Below are 15,397 nucleotides of genomic sequence, written 5' to 3'. Positions count from 1 at the left end.
GCCCCCCTGAGTGGCTGAGGCCTTTGGGGATACCGTTTATTTATTTTGGTTTGCTTGCGGGTTTTTGTTTTTTTTTTAAAGTCACCGAGCTGCAATCCGGCCTCAAAAAAAATAAGCAGAGCCAACCACAGGATGCAGAAGAGCAGGTCTGCCCTGGAGCGCTCACCCTCTGCCGGGCGTGGCCCCATGGGCTCGGCGAGGTCCAGCTGCCTCGGGACCGGCACGTCTGCGCCTGCAGAAAAGTCCCTGTGCCCAGGGTGATGCAGCTAACCCGTCTCCAGCAGCAAAGGGAAGTAGGGGCCCCCAGCCCCACGTGCCCAGCCAGGCGGGCACCAGCGCCAGATGCCAAGACTGTGTGGTTTTTAATTGTCTTATTTATTTAAATATGAAAGACCATTTCACTTCTGCCCAGTGAGTCTGAAAGTTGGTCCCCTGGGGGATGACAAGAAAGCAGCTGGCTGAGGGTCAGAGAGCGGCAGGGTGGCTCTCCCCAGGAGCGTCCCGGAGCCCGGCCTGATCCTAGGGGAGACGCTGCTGCCTTCAGAAAAGCTGTGAGCCCCGTGAGCCCCACCTTGTGCCCTGATGCCTCTTCTGGTAAGAAGAGCAGTGGGTCTCAGAGCCACACTCCTCGTGGGGAGGGACAGGTGGGAGCCAGGAGAGTCCTGGCCCTCCGCACTCTGCCCCGGGGCCTCAGCTGCCCTGCGAAGCCCTCTGAACGGGGCAACGTCAGCCTGGGCAGAAAATTAACAGCCCCCACCCCCCACTGAAAACAAGTACTGGGCCCTCATGGGGCCCGGCTCCTTCAGCGGAGATGAGGAAAAGCCGCCCTCAAAGGGGCTCCTGGTCACAGCTCACTGCGTGTCGCCTTGGCCACGATCACCAGCTTGGACAGCTCAGCCTTGAAGGCCCCGGGCCTGTGGGACACTGCAAAAGAAGAAACCCTTGGTCAGCCCTTGCCTCCGCAAATCCTCCGTGTCCTGAGCCGGGTGCAGCCGACGACGGGAGCAGGGCAAGGCAGGGGAGCAGCCTCCCAGTGGACTCCACAGGGAAAGGCCCCTGGCCCTGGACGTCTTACGGGTGAGGGATAGGAGAAAGGCGGGGAGGCTGTGGGACTGTCCTGAGGGCAGTGGGAGGCCATGGGAGATGTCGACGTGGGAAGAGCCGTGGTCATTTTTGCCACACTGAGAATGGCTGGGGTTTGGAGGTTTGCACTGGCAAACTTGTCTGACGCTCTTCGGGCAGGATCAGGGAACCTGGCCGCCCCCCGCTCTGCACACCCAGCCTGCCCCCCACTCCCTGTCCATCCTCACCGCCTCTGCTCCCTGGGGCTCAGGGTCTGCAGCAACCCAATCCCCTCTGTCCTTGATCTCCACTCTGAACGGGCCCCTGCCCCCACCCGGAGGACCTGCGGGCAGGTTGGGCCTCCTTCCAGGCCCTCCTAAAGCCCCGCTTATGCTGCCCATTCCCCTCCCCTCCCCTCCCCTTGGTGCCTGGTGACGTCCACGGCCACATGGGTTCCTCATCTCTCCCCCATCCTTCAGGACCCTCGGGGCTCCCCGACTCGGCTCAGCCCCGTGTTCACCGTCTCACTCACTCGTCCCACCTTGCTCTCGCACCCTGAGCCCCAACTCGGGTGCCTAGCCCCCCTCTTTCTGCTCGGCATCTGGCCTGCATGGCTACAGCTGAATGGGGGTCAGAGGCCATGGGGGTCTCAGGGCCTCAGGAGGTGACCCCCGCCTCCCGTGTCATGCATGCACAAGGTCCCGACCGCACTGCTTGAAGCTGTCACGGAGCCCAGGACGGCCAGGCTGTGTAGGCGTCAGACCCCGCGGCCCCCTGCTCCCCGGCCTCCTATGGAGCTGAGTGTCCCAGGACGCAGCTCTCCGAGGACAGACTCTCATGCTCTCCGTTCTCTGCTAGGGATTGGGCAACTGTGCCTGCCGCCCATGAGCGAAGGGTGGTTTCTACATTTTCAAATAGCTTTAAGAAAAATGGCATCCTGTGATATGGGAAAGTGATATGACATCCACAGTTCAGTGTTCACGAAATAAAGTTTTATTAGAAGGCAGCCACCCCCATTCACTGACTAGTGGCTTATGGCTGACTTTGCCCTGCGGGGGCTGGGTCGAGTTGTTTCAAAGGGGGCCCCAAAGCCGAAAATATTTACTAGGTGGCCCTTTGCGGAAGCCGTTTAGGGATGGCAGGCTCCTCTCACCACAGGGCCCCTGGATCGCCCTCTAGCGGGGGTCTTGTCCCCTCTCTCACCCACTCCCTGCTTGAGAACCTGGATTCCAGCTCCACAAACCCCTCTACATACCTGCTGTTTTGGTCACTTCAAATTCCTCGTTTTTCAGGGGCACATCGCTCTCTCTTTCAAAAGCAGCTTTCGACTGAAAGGGAACAAGTGGCAACTTTTCTAATTGGGAAAGAACACGGCTCGCTTGGCTTTGCAGAGCAGCAGAGACTAAAGCTGCATGCTTCTGCTGAAGAGCCGCGTGATGCTTTTTTAAGCACATAAAAGAGAATCCAGCAGAAGCAGTGGGTTAATCCACTTAAGAGATTGTCAACTAGCTTAAAACTTCATGCCTTCCCTGCAAATCGAAGGGAATTTTTTTTTTTAGTTAATTTATGGAAATGATACTAGCATGGCAGTCTCTTGCATGTAATTTTTAAACAGCCGAATTGTGTCTTTTTCAAATCGGTAAAAATAATAGAGTTTCAAAGTAAGAAGGGACCCCAGAGAGCGATTAGTTAACGGTCTGATGGACAGTCTGATGTGTCATTGGAGCGGCCACAGTCCCCGTTATACAATCAGACCCTTGCTGGGGTTGCTGGGAGGGAATTTTGTAGATGTGACAGAGGTTCATCCTGAGCTGACTTTAAGTAAAAGAGATTATCCTCAGGGACTTGGGTGGGCCTGATTCAATCAGGGGGAGGGCCTTCAGGGCAGAGCTGAGGCTTCCCTGGCGGAAGCCCCCAAAGCCAGGCTCCCACAGTGGTAGCCGATTCCTGGCAGCGAATCTCTTAATGCCTGTCTCCTACTGGTTCTGCTTCTTGGACTGATAAGGTGGTTTTCAAACTGTTTCGGACCCAGATGGAGAAGCAGGGGTGGGCTCTGCAGAGTGGCTGGGCTCTGGAGTGGGGGCCGTGGGAGTCAGGAGCGCAGAAGGTGCTGGGTGGGCTGTGAACCACAGGTCACTGGAGCCAAGGGGTGTGGGGCCCTCCCGACACCAATGAGCCGCACACCTGCCCCCTGGGCCAACTTCCACCTTCGCTGCCCCTGTCCCAGGGCTGAGCGCCCTTGCCCCCCGACTTCCTGTTGGCTTTGCCAGCAGGGGGCACTGGTGGGAGGCTGGCGGGCCTTACAGGAGGGAGGCCAGGTGTCCCTGGGGGTCAGCCGGGTTCCCCTCTGGGCACCGTAACCCCGGCCCCCCGCGCCTCCAGGCCTCCCTCTAAGGGCTTGGTGTCCATCTCCTCATTCCCCTCCCCCACCCCCCCGGGGTCTCCAAGTTGCAGTCCCTGGTGGCCCAGCCAGGCGGCCACCCCATGTGCAGGTGACACTCACGTAGGCCATGCCGTACTCGATCTCAGCACCCCGCACCTCTGCCTTGAACTGCGTAAAGTACAGGTAGGACTTGCCCTGGGGCCTGCGAAGAAAGGTCGGGCGATAGGGTCAGTCCAGGGCTGCGTGCCCCCCCCCCCCAACTCTCCAAGATGGGATTCCCTGCCAGGCATTTCTGGGAAGGACAGATGGGGCGCCCTCAATGTGACCCACTGTTTCCTCTTTGCCAGGATGCTCTTCCGGCTCGTTGATGGACAAGCCTCTTTCCCCTTCTGGGTAGGAGCTGTTCTAGAACGGGGCCTCTCGCATCCACTCACAGAACACTTCTCATCCAGTGGACAACATCCCAGCTGTGCGCTAGGGGTGAGGCCGGGCCACATCCCGGGGGTGAGAAGTACGGGGGTTAACTAGGAACAGGAGGGTGTCTGGGGCTGAGCGTGTCCCTGGGGGGCCGCTGGGTGGTCAGCTAAGAGGCTGCGGGCTGAGGACCCTGCTTTGGGCCAGTGCGGCCTGGGTCTGTGCCCAGGTGGAGGGCTGGTGCTCACGAGCCTGTGTGAGACGGTGGTCTACAGGCGGGGGGATGCAGCCCTGATAGCTAACCTGTAATTAGGGAACCCCCCACCCCGGCTCCCTGCCTCTGGGATGCTTCTCTCTGAGGCTGGGAAGGGGCACAGATAGGGTCTCCCCTCTCAGCGGGGCTGACGGTAACGTGTTGAGGACGCAGGGCTTCCGCCCCCACGAGAAGCTCCCCAACAATACTTGGTACTAAAACGCCTGCGGTTTGTAACGCTTCGAGCAGGAGACGGGGATTCTGCGCCAATGCCTGCAAGCGTGTTCTTTAACTAAATGTCGCTGTCGCTGCTCTCTAATGTGTCCCGTTTCTTGACCTGTCCCCTATGTTGACCCCGGTCCCCTGAGGGTGAGAGCGCGGCTGGGACTTCTATGTCAGGCGCGTGGCAAATGCTTGAGAAATCTGTTCTGCTCGGGCGACACATTCCAGGCCGTGAGGCCCAGGGGAGAAGGGCCAGGAATTGGTGAAGCTCCATCACCCTCCTCCCCGTCAGAGGGCCGAGCACCCCCTTCTTGGGCTCATGGAGCTGGGCTCCAGGAAGCGGGATTATGAGAAGGGTGGGCACAGCGGGAGATTAAGTTCTGGAGCAAGCAATGTGACTGAGGTGACCACGAAGGGGGTGGCATCTGGGGAGCCCGGCCCCTCTCCCGGGGCTGCGGCCACTGCCTAGACCCCACCTCCCAGTCCCCCCGCCCCTTCTCGGCCTCAGTGTCAACGTGCTTCCCTGGGAAGCCCTCCTCGCCCTCAAGTCCCACACAGGACAGCACCCCCTCTCCCGCCTGCGACCCTCCAGGGGCGCAGGGCGCCGTCAGTATGGGTACCGCCCAGAGCGAAGGTGTCTCATCCGGGAGGAGATCCCACTACCGGACCCCCGCTCACCTCCAGATGGTGCAGGTCAAGTGCTGGTGGTCTTCGCTGGTCCCCAGACTCATCTGCCACTTCTGGGGAGAGAGGACAGGCAGGTCAGTCCGGGACACACAGCCTCGCTATCATATGTCTGTCCAAGCCCACGGCACGCACCACACCAGGAGTGAACCCTGATGGCAACTCTGGACTTGGGGTGATGGCGTGTCCGTGTAGGTTCATCAACGACTGTCACAAACGTCCCACTCTGGTGGGCGATGGTTGGGGGGCAGGGGTATACAGGAAATCTCTGTGCCTTCCGCTCCATTTTGCTGTAAAAAATAAAGTCTATTGGGAACGATAAAAACAAAAATAAAAGAAGGAAAGACAATACACCCATGCTTGCTTGCATAAGCATAGAGCAGTCCTCGGAGAAGATGCAAGATTTTAATAACCCCGGTTACATGTAGGACGTGGGTGGGAACTGGGCCGACAGAAGGCACTGGAGAGCTTCTTATGTTTTTTTCTTTTTGAATGACGTGTGTTAGCTTTTTTATTTTTATTTTTTTGGCCGCACGGCATGCGGGATCTTAGTTCCCCAACCAGGGATCGAACCCATGCCCCCTGCAGTGGAAGCGTGGAGTCCTAACCACTGGACTGCCAGGGAAGTCCCTGTGTTAGCTTTTTTTTTTTTTTTTTTTTTTTTGATAGGTAAGAAATGGATTTATTTAGAGAGAAACACATTCCACAGACAGAGTGTGGGCCATCTCAGAAGGTGAGAAAGGCACCAGGGTACGGGGTTGTCAGTTTTTATAGGAGTGGGTAATTTCATAGGCTAATGAGCGGGAGGAGCATTATAGCTATTTTAGGAAGGGGTGGGGATTTCCAGGAATTGGGCCACTGCCCACTTTTATTTATTTATTTATTTATTTATTTATTTATTTATTTATGGCTGTGTTGGGTCTTCATTTCTGTGCGAGGGCTTTCAGTTGCGGCAAGCGGGGGCCACTCTTCATCGCGGTGCGCGGGCCTCTCACTGTCGCGGCCTCTCCCGCTGCAGAGCACAAGCTCCAGACACGCAGGCTCAGTAGTTGTGGCTCACGGGCCTAGCCGCTCCGCGGCATGTGGGATCTTCCCAGACCAGGGCTCGAACCCATGTCCCCTGCATTGGCAGGCGGATTCTTAACCACTGCGCCACCAGGGAAGCCCCCTGTGTTAGCTTTTATAAAAAACTAAATTAAAAAAAAATTTTTTAAATGGTTCCAAAACACACCGCTACCAGTTTATTCTCATTTTCAGGGCCTCTGAAAACCAGGCCAAATGCAAGGTCTGGTGACCTGCGGCGTTTTTGTGTTTTGCTAGGAAAATGAGAGTGTCCCATCCTCTCCAGAGAGTAAAGGTGGAATACGATTGCTGATAATCTGGTTAAAGGCCAGAGCTTTTCCATTAATAGAAACAGGGCCATTTGTATGTTAATTATAATGCGAGTAAATGGTGACTTGGAAGTCTTTTGCCTGCAGCATGAAGGTAGAAGCCAATTACTCAGGTGGGGCAGGCATGGCAAGGGGACCTGCCCAACACATTTATTTTCTATTTAAAAACTCCTGCCCACGGCTCCAAGGCCTCTGAGCACCCGGAAACAAGTTTTACGCTGTGAAATATATCTGGGATGGTTTTCCATAGCTCTTAAAAGATTCATGAAAATGAGGCTTCTTTTTTAAAAAAAAATTTTATTTATTTATTTATTTGGCTGTGCCGGGTCTTAGTTGCGGCATGCATGCGGGATCTACTTCCCCGACCAGGGATCGGACCTGGGTCCCCCGGCATTGGGAGCTCGAAGTCTTAACCATTGGACCACCAGGGAAGTCCCGAGGCAAACATTTAAACTTTTTTTTTTTAAATTACGAAAGCAAACAAAATTAAAACCAAGAGCTTCTTAGCAATAGGGTCAACATCCCTCTGAGTGGTCTTGTTATATGAACTTGACCTTGGTCTCGAGGCCACAGGCCGGGGTGGGCAGTAGGCGCCCTTGGTAAGGCTCAGGTTTTGGCCTCAGACACTCACACGAGGGTGTGTTTTGGGGCAGCCTGTTCAGCCTGAGCCTCTGTGACCTTCTCTGGGAGGCTAGGGGGCTCAGGATCTAAGTGGCCGGGTGTAATCGAGGACAGGTAATTGGTAACCGCTGTTATTTTTTATTAGGAGACAAGTAACATATGGTGAAATGGACCCATTTCAGTGTCTGTTCTGAGTTTTGACAAATGCACACACTGTGTATCCACTGCCCAATCAAGATACAGATCAGTTCCATCTTCCCAGTTATCTCTCCTCCATCCCTCTGGAGTCAACCCCTTCCTGCAAATTCCTGGTAACCACTGATCTGCTCTGTCCCCATAGTTGTGCCTTTGCAAAATGCCACCTGAGTGGAATCACACAGGACATGGTCTCCTGTGCCGGTTAGTCTCACTCAGCCTAACGCATATCAGATTCACCCATGTGGCTACATGTATATCAATAATTCACTTACCTTTAACAGCTTTATTGAGAAACAGTTTACATAACATACAATATGAGGTTTCCCTGGTGGCGCAGTGGTTAAGAATCCTCCTGCCAATGCAGGGGACCCAGGTTCGAGCCCTGGTCTGGGAAGATCCCACATGCCGCGGAGCAACTAAGCCCGTGAGCCACAACCACTGAGCCTGTGCACCTAGAGCCCGTGCTCCACAACAAAGAGAAGCCAGCGCACCGCAACAAAGAGTAGGCCCCGCCTGCCGCAACTAGAGAAAGCCCGCGCGCAGCAACGAAGACCCAACACAGCCAAAAATAAATAAATAAATTTATATTTTAAAAAAATACATGTATAGACGATATGCTTTTAAAGTGCATGCTTCAATGCTTCCTAGTATGTTCAGAGCTGTGCAACCATCACCTGTATCTAATTCTCATCACCCCCCAAAGAAGTCCCATCCCCATGAGCAGTCACCCCCATCCCCTCCCCCAGCCCCACCACCACGAAGCCGCTGTGTCTGTAGATCTGCCTGTTCTGGACGTTTCCCATCAATGGAATCACACCCTGTGTGTCCTTCTGTGTCTGGCTTCTCTCACTGAGCATCGTGTCCTCAGGGTCCATCCACGTTGTAGCGAGTGTCAGTGCTTCTCCCCTTTTCATGGCTGAGTGATGTGCCCATGTGTGAAGGGACCACACTGCGTTTATCCATCATCAGCTGGGGGACACTTGGGTTGTTTCCACTTGTTGGCTACCATGAATCAGGCTGCTATGAACATTCACGTACAAGCTTTGTGTGGACACAAGTTTTCATTTCTAATGGGTAGATACCGAGGAGTGGAAGCATGGGGTCGTACGTTTAACTTGATAAGAAAGGGCCAGTTTTCCCAAGTGGCCGCATTCCCGCCAACCTTGGACGAGCTCTCTGGCTGCTCAGGATCCTGGCCGGCGCTGAGATGATGAATAACCCTGTGTCTGCTGTCACCCGGCACCAGCCGGCCTCTCAGGTGACCCTCTGGAGAAACGAACCACTGTCAGAGCAGCCTGGCCTCCCGCTCTCCCCAAGCCCAGCCTGCATCCCGGGCCCCCTGGGAGCCCACACCACAGACCCATTTCCCCTCTGTTGACGATGGCTCTAGAGAAGCGCCACTTGGGCCTCTGGGGCTTCCGTTCCAGCTGCTCCGAGGGGCATCTTGGCGGGGCCCCCAAGTGTGGCCAAGCGGATCCCGGAGAACATATTGGACGGCCCCTGCACGTTTGCTGAGAATCCGGCCGGCTGTTTGCTCCTAAGCAGGTGGCAGGCCCGCAGCCAGAGAGCCCGTGGGTCGCACCGTTGGGTTCACGCAGCTCTGCAGTCGGCCCGTGGTCTCTCATGATCACAGTTCTAGGCCGCTGCTGCCGGAACAAGTCGGTGCTGGATGTGTCTGCTCTGCTCTTAGGTGTTTCCTTTAGGATGAATCCCCTCATCCCAAACGGGAGAATCAAGCCCGATGCTGGTTTTAGAATTTGTGACCCAGCCGCCTTTCCAAGAGTGAGCCTAGGTCTCTCCCCCTACGCTGCAGTGGAACGTCCATCCCAAGGGTCCCGTTAGGGAGGCGCGGGCGCTCTTTTCCAAGCTGCTGGTGACGCGAGGCGTGTCCTGGCTCAGGGCGGCGGTCAGGGGCCTGCGCCTTGGGGACCTTGGTCACGTCCCAGCTGGAGGAGCCAGGGCAGTCTTCAGCCTCTGGGCCACCGTGTCCTCATGTGTGAGGCGGGGATAAGGGCAGCCTCCTGGGGTTCTGAAGAGGAAACGAGACGTGTATCTCTCCCAGCACAGCGCGGGCCGCCCGACAAACACCAAGGCGATGGTGCTATCACAATTTTATTGTATGATGAATTGATCATCTACACAACAAAGGGGGCATGGAAAGGCCTGACTGGGGGAGGAAGGTGCTTTGGGACTGATCTGGAGCTCGTGGCAGGGCACGGCTGGACCAAGGGGCCTGGATCAAGGGAGAATGCTCCACCACTTGTCACCATCCCACAATGGAGTGGACCACTTGGAGAAGCAGCGAGGCCTGGAGGTGGCCAAGGAAGGGGCGGACGATCGCAGGATGCCTGCTGTCCTGGAGGCAGTGGGAAGGGCGGCGATCCTCCCCAGCAGAGCTGCAACCCCCTGGTGACACCGCCGGGAAGGGTGTCACCAGGCGTTTGCTACATTTTGTTAAAATACTGTTGCTGGGGGACTTCCCTGGCGGTCCAGTGGTTAAGACTCCGTGCTTCCAATGCAGGGGGCGCTGGTTCAATCCTGGTCGGGGAACTAAGGTCCCACATGCTACGCGGTGCGGCCAAAAAAATAAATAAAATACTGTTGCTAGGAATCATTTACTTTTATTTACAAACTGGAAATATCCAAAGTAAGGAGTGCATTTCATGTCACTCTTGCCCAGTGGTTTTTCACTTGGGGACCCTTTTGTTCCCCCTGTGGACACTGGGGTTGGGGGGGCGGCTGCTGGCATCGAGTGGGTGGGCACCAGGGAGGCTGCCCAGGACGGCCCCCCACAGAGAGCGACCCCGCCTCTAAAGTCAGCAGTGCCCGGTGGAGCGGGGGAACTCGCTCTCACCGTTTTTTGTTTTTTTTTGTTTTTGGCCGCACTGCCCTGCTTGCAGGATCTTAGTTCCCTGACCAGGGATCGAACCTGGGGCCACGGCAGTGAGAGCGCCGAGTCCTAACCACTGGACCCAGGGAATTCCCGCTCTTGCCCATTTTAATGTGCTGCCCTGAGTCGGGGAGTGGGGGTGGAAGAGAGGGACTCAGAACCAGGATGCTGGGAGGGGTAGGCACGTGACAGGCAAACATGGAGCGGTCCCCAGGCAGCCTCCATCTCTGGGACTCTCCGTTGTTATGGGACACAGTGCCATAGACTCTTCTGGAAGGACAGTAGTGTTCCCTACAGTCTGAGGGTTGGGGAGGAAAGCACAATTTAGGGGTACAAAAGATGCTTTACACTGACTTTCGCAGTGACAATTAATTCTTTCTTTTCAATGATCTTTCATTCTTTCTAACAATCACGAGGAGAAAATCTATTTTGTGTCTCTTCTCAAACACGTGTGATTGCCCTCCCTTCAGACAGAACCAAGCGGCGGTGTCTAGCCAGAATTTAACAACAGTATTTTATACTCAGAGTATTTATCTGTAATGGTGCATTACTGGCTATAACAGTAGTCTATTGCTGTGTGTATTCGTTTCCTGGGGCTGCTGGAACAAATCACCACAAATTTGGTAGCTTACAGCTGAAATCTGTTCTCTCACAGTCTGGAGGCCAGCAGTCCAAAATCAAGGTGTGGGCAGGGCCGTGTTCCCTCTGGAGGCCCCAGGGGAGAATCCTTCCTGCATCTTCCAGTTTCTGGAGGCTCCAGGTGTCCCTTGGCTTGTGGCCACATCACTCCACCTCTGCCTCCATCTTCACATGGCCTTTTCCTCTGTGTGTCTTCTTTTTATCAAATCTCCCATGTGTGTCCCTTACAAGGATGTGTGCCACTGGATTTAGGGCTCACCCGGATAATCCAGGATAATCTGTTCATCTCAAGATCTTTAACTTAATCACATCTACAAAGACTTTTTCTTAAAAGTCACAGGTTCAAGGCATTAGGATGTGGACATATCTTTATGGGGGGGGCCTCATTCAACTCACTACACTGTGTGACAAATTACCACAAATTTAGTAGCATTAAAAGTTGTGCCGGACTTCCCTGGTGGCGCAGTGGTTAAGAACCCGCCTGCCAATGCAGGGGACACAGGTTCGAGCCCTGGTCCGGGAAGATCCAACGTGCCGCGGAGCAACTCAGCCCGTGCGTCACAACTACTGAGCCTGCGCTCTAGAGCCCGCGAGCCACAACTACTGAGCCCACATGCCACAACTACTGAAGCCTGTGCGCCTAGAGCCCATGCTCCTCAACAAGAGAAGCCACCGCAATGAGAAACCCGCGCACCGCAATGAAGACTAGCCCCCACCCGCCACAACTAGAGAAAGCCTGTGTGCAGGAACAAAGACCCGATGCAGCCAAAAATAAATAAATTAATTTAAAAAAAAAAAGCAACGCCCATTCATTAGCTCACAATTCTGTAGGTCAGAAGTCCGGGCATGGTAGGGCTGGGTCCTTTGCTCAGTCTCATAAGCTGACATCAAAGTGTCAGCCAGATTGCGTTCCCACCTGGAGCGCTGGGTCCTCTTCCAACTCATGTGGTTGCAGCAGAATTCATTCCTTGCGGTTGGAGGACTGAAGCCCTCGTTTCCTTGCTGCCAGCCGGGGGCCGCTCTCAGCTCCTGGAGACCACGTCCTCCCTCCCACGTGGTCCCTCAAAGCCAGCTGTGCTGCACTACGTCCTCCTCGTGCTTCGAATCTCTCTTACCTCCTCTTCTGCCTCCAGCTGGAGAAAACAGCCAGCAAGGAACTAGGGACCTCAGTTTCACACCGAAAGGGACCGAATTCTGCTAACAACTGGAATGTGTCTGGACGAGGGTTCTCCCCAGAGCCTGCAGGTGAACACCCAGCCCAGCTGACACCTTGACTGTCGCTTTGTGAAGCACCCAGCTGAGCCAACCGGAACTTCTGACCTCCAGAACCGTGGGATAATAAATGGGTGTTGTTTTAAGTTGCTCAGTCTGTGGTAATTTGTTACTCAGCACAGAAAGTGAACACAGTACCCTTAATAGAGGCTCATGGGAAAGGCAGAGTCACGTCTCACATCCTTCCTTCTATCCAGACGTTTGTTCACTCCGTGGAATTATGAATGGAATCTGCCATCACTATGTAACTTAAGCACTGTCTTTTATTGGTTAGGTAAGAATAGTCTGATGTCCAGTGTCCCCTAGAGAGCATCTCTGTATGACAATGGATATTGTCGTACTAAACCACGTAGAATTTTGAACAACTCACCTCATTGGTCCCTCCTTGAGATGCGTAGGTGAACACACAGGTATATTTGTCCTAGAGAATGGAAGGGAAAAAAAGTCTCGGTAGGAGATAATCGTTAGTGCTTGAGGTACAGGGTCTCAGGATGTCCTTCTGAGATCCAGAATCAAGAAGATCCTGCTTTTGAGTATCTGCACTCAGAGAAAGGAGGTGGAGCCAGATCCCTCTGGCCAGCCCTGCAAGGCCTTCCAGTGTCTGCAGATCTGGAACTCCCGCACCTGTCTCCCTACTTGGGAGATCCTGGGTCAGGACAAACAACCCAGATGGCTTCTGGGGGATGAAGAACAGGAAAGGGGAGGTCACACCCCCCTCCAGCACCCACCCGTCTAGGAACATGAACTTTGGAAGCAGGGGCACCTAGGGGCCCATCTCTGCTCCACTGTGGACCTTGGACAAGTGCAAAGCTTTCTGAGCCTCTGTTTCTTCATCTGTAAAATGGGCCTCACATAAAGAATTTGGCACAGTATCCTTTGGTTATAAGGAAGTACTCAACAAATAGTGATGATTGACATCGTTGTTACAGGCAGGGAAAAGGAGACTGGGAGAGGAAGCGACTTCTCCAATAAGCTAGGGACGGGCTAGACTAGACCCAGGCCTGCTACCTCCAGGTAAGGAGGGCCTGGCCCCACATTTCAATGAAAAAGACGGGGGGGGGGGCCTTGTGCAATGGAAGGAAAGAGCAACGCCTGTCCACTTCCTCCCTGGTCAGAGCTACAGCGGGACGACCTTCTGCAGGCCCTGGAGGCATATGCCCATCAGCCTCCAGCTCCCCTCTCCCCATCGCTGGGCCCTTCCTGCCCTCCAACAGCGAGGGAGTCTCCTGGGTCTGGGGGATAGGGCTGCTTGGGCACGCTGGGCATGAGACAGGAATTAGGCACGAGGCTAGTGACCCAGCCCTCCCAAAACCGCCAGCCCCCCCAAAACCGCCAGCCCCCAGGAGCCCCGCCTCCCTTCTTAGTTCTGTCAGGCCTCGCTACCAAGTCCCGCCCTCCATCCTCAGGCCCTACCCACGCCGGTCCGCGACCCCTCAGGCCCCGCCCCCGCCGGTCCGTTGCCCCCCCTCCCCCAAATCCCGCCCCGCCGGTCCGCGCCCCCTCCCCCCCAGACCCCGCCCCGCCGGTCCGCGCCCCCCTCCCCAGGCCCTGCCACCGCCTGCACCATTGCTCAAGCCCCCGGGGTGGCTGAGGCACATACCCCAGGGCCCACATTCTGGGAGAAGGAGTGCACCACGCCGCCGGGCCGCACGTCAAAGGCCACCGTTGTGGGCTCAGACACCGCCCGTGCCGGCCTCAGCGCCACGGCCACCAGGAGCAGGGCGGCCCACCAGCTCACGGCGCCGCCGCCGCCATTCCTTCTTCTGCTGGGCGCCGCCATCTTGGGATCAGGTTCGCTGGGCAGGGACGGCGGACGGAGCGCGGTGAGGGACAAGTGGGGTGTCTGCCGGAGGCCACGTCGGCGTCCACACGACCACGTGATCCGGAGCGCCCCGCCCATCCGGCCCGGGCCGCCATCTTGGGGCGGGGCTTGGAAGTACAGGGAGGGTGCTGGGGTGCGTGAAATTGGAACAGGTTCCTTGGTTTAGGGTCCATTCGTCCCTCACTAGGCAAGTGATTGACCCTTCAGCTCCTCCAGTTCGTACATGTACAAGGAGTGAAGGAAATAAAAGGTCACCACTAATATTCAGATTAATACATATAGGCAGAATGAGGGAAATGACAGATCACCGTTGAGCAAACACCTCATGATTGTTACAGCCAAGATCCGTGGATCGCTGCTAAAACCTGGTGGGGGAAACGTATGGTGAGAAACAGGATACTTGCGTTGTCTCAAAGTATTTTCCCCCCAAGATACATATTAGTTACAAAGGGAAAGTAGTAATTTTACAGTGGTGACACCATCTTTAGCCTAGTGATCAAGTCAACGTCGCTGAAAATGAGACAGTGACACCATGGAGCCGCCAACGGGATGCAGAGAAGGACATTCTCAGTGCCACGTCCGTGGAATTCCTGTCCAAAATGGACGACCTCAGTTTAATCAAAGCAAATAACGAAATGAACCCAAGTTGAGAGACATTCTACCAGGATAACTGGCAGTACTCTTTAAAAGTGTCAGGAAAGACAAAGACTGAGGAACCATCACAGAGGGAGGAGACCAAGACATGGAAAGGAAATGTGGGATCCTGGATTGGCTCCTTGCCTTAGTCTGGGCTGTTATAACAAAGTCCCACAGACTGTCTGGCTTAAACAACACACATTTATTTCTCACAGATCTGGAGGCTGGAAATTCAAGATCAAGCCTCTGGCAGAATTGGTGTCTGGTGAGAGCCCATTTCCTGGTTCACAGACTCCATCTTGCTATGTCCTTACATTATGAAGGGAGAGAGGGAGCTCTCTGGGGTCCCTTTATGAGGACACTAATCCCATTCATGAGGGCTCCACCCTCATGACTTAATCATTTCCCAAAGACCCCCCCACCTCCTCATACCATCACACTGGGTGTTAGGGTTCAACATGAATTTGGGGGCAGGGGACACAAACAATCCGGGGCCAGAAAAGTGACATTAGAGGGAGAAATGGTGAAATCCAAATAAGGTCTGTATATTAGATAATAGGATTGTATTGATGTTAATTTCCTGGCTTCAATAACCTGGCTTGTACCACAGTGACGTAAGATGTTCACATTAGGGGAAGCTGGGTGAAGGGCATTAGGGAACTCCACTATTTCTGCAGAAATAGCTCCCTCTTTGCAGCTGGCTGCTGTGGACCCGTTAGGAATTGACTCCATAAATGGGAAGCCAGCAGACCTATTCTGTGTTAAACACAGCAGGATTCCCTTATATCTCCATATCCTCAGTGCTGTGTTTGACCAGCCTGTCGCTATGAAAGATTCAATTAGTGGCCAAGCGCTTTTGCTAACAAGGTATTTCAGTTGTGAGTGGTCTTGAGTTTCCTACTCAAAGAGG

At 54.8% G+C, this 15,397-nt stretch overlaps 1 protein-coding gene across 2 annotated transcripts; it reads right to left on the bottom strand.

The window, feature by feature from the left end:
• Window positions 1-356: 356 nt before the first annotated feature.
• MYDGF (myeloid derived growth factor) lies at window positions 357-13,862 on the bottom strand. Of its 2 annotated transcripts, XM_059918710.1 has the most exons (7): window positions 13,630-13,862; window positions 12,400-12,450; window positions 11,873-11,890; window positions 5,013-5,074; window positions 3,566-3,647; window positions 2,318-2,390; window positions 357-924 (listed from the first exon to the last, which is right to left on the bottom strand). In XM_059918710.1, the coding sequence occupies exons 1-7, from the start codon at window positions 13,807-13,809 to the stop codon at window positions 845-847; spliced, it is 546 nt and encodes a 181-aa protein (XP_059774693.1). In that variant the 5' UTR covers window positions 13,810-13,862; the 3' UTR covers window positions 357-844. The 2 variants fall into 2 exon arrangements, with proteins under 2 accessions (XP_059774693.1, XP_059774694.1); XM_059918711.1 differs by lacking the exon at window positions 11,873-11,890 and having other exon boundaries at window positions 13,630-13,859.
• Between the last annotated feature and the right edge of the window lie 1,535 nt (window positions 13,863-15,397).

The sequence above is a fragment of the Balaenoptera ricei genome, chromosome 3 (assembly GCF_028023285.1).
Source record: "Balaenoptera ricei isolate mBalRic1 chromosome 3, mBalRic1.hap2, whole genome shotgun sequence".
In the NCBI taxonomy this organism is placed as follows: Eukaryota; Metazoa; Chordata; class Mammalia; order Artiodactyla; family Balaenopteridae; genus Balaenoptera; species Balaenoptera ricei.
Note: the sequence above shows the minus strand (reverse complement) of the source record. Positions and strands in the feature narration are given on the sequence as shown.

What these genes read in the sequence shown, in the direction of transcription:
- MYDGF (XM_059918710.1), bottom strand. Translation starts at nt 13,809, where the DNA reads ATGGCGGCGCCCAGCAGAAGAAGGAATGGCGGCGGCGGCGCCGTGAGC. An exon ending in TTGACCTGCACCATCTGGAG is followed by an intron (nt 3,648 to 5,012) that starts GTGAGCGGGGGT and finishes CTTTCTTCGCAG; the next exon opens with GCCCCAGGGCAAGTCCTACC. An exon ending in TGAAGTGACCAAAACAGCAG is followed by an intron (nt 925 to 2,317) that starts GTATGTAGAGGG and finishes CTTCTTTTGCAG; the next exon opens with TGTCCCACAGGCCCGGGGCC.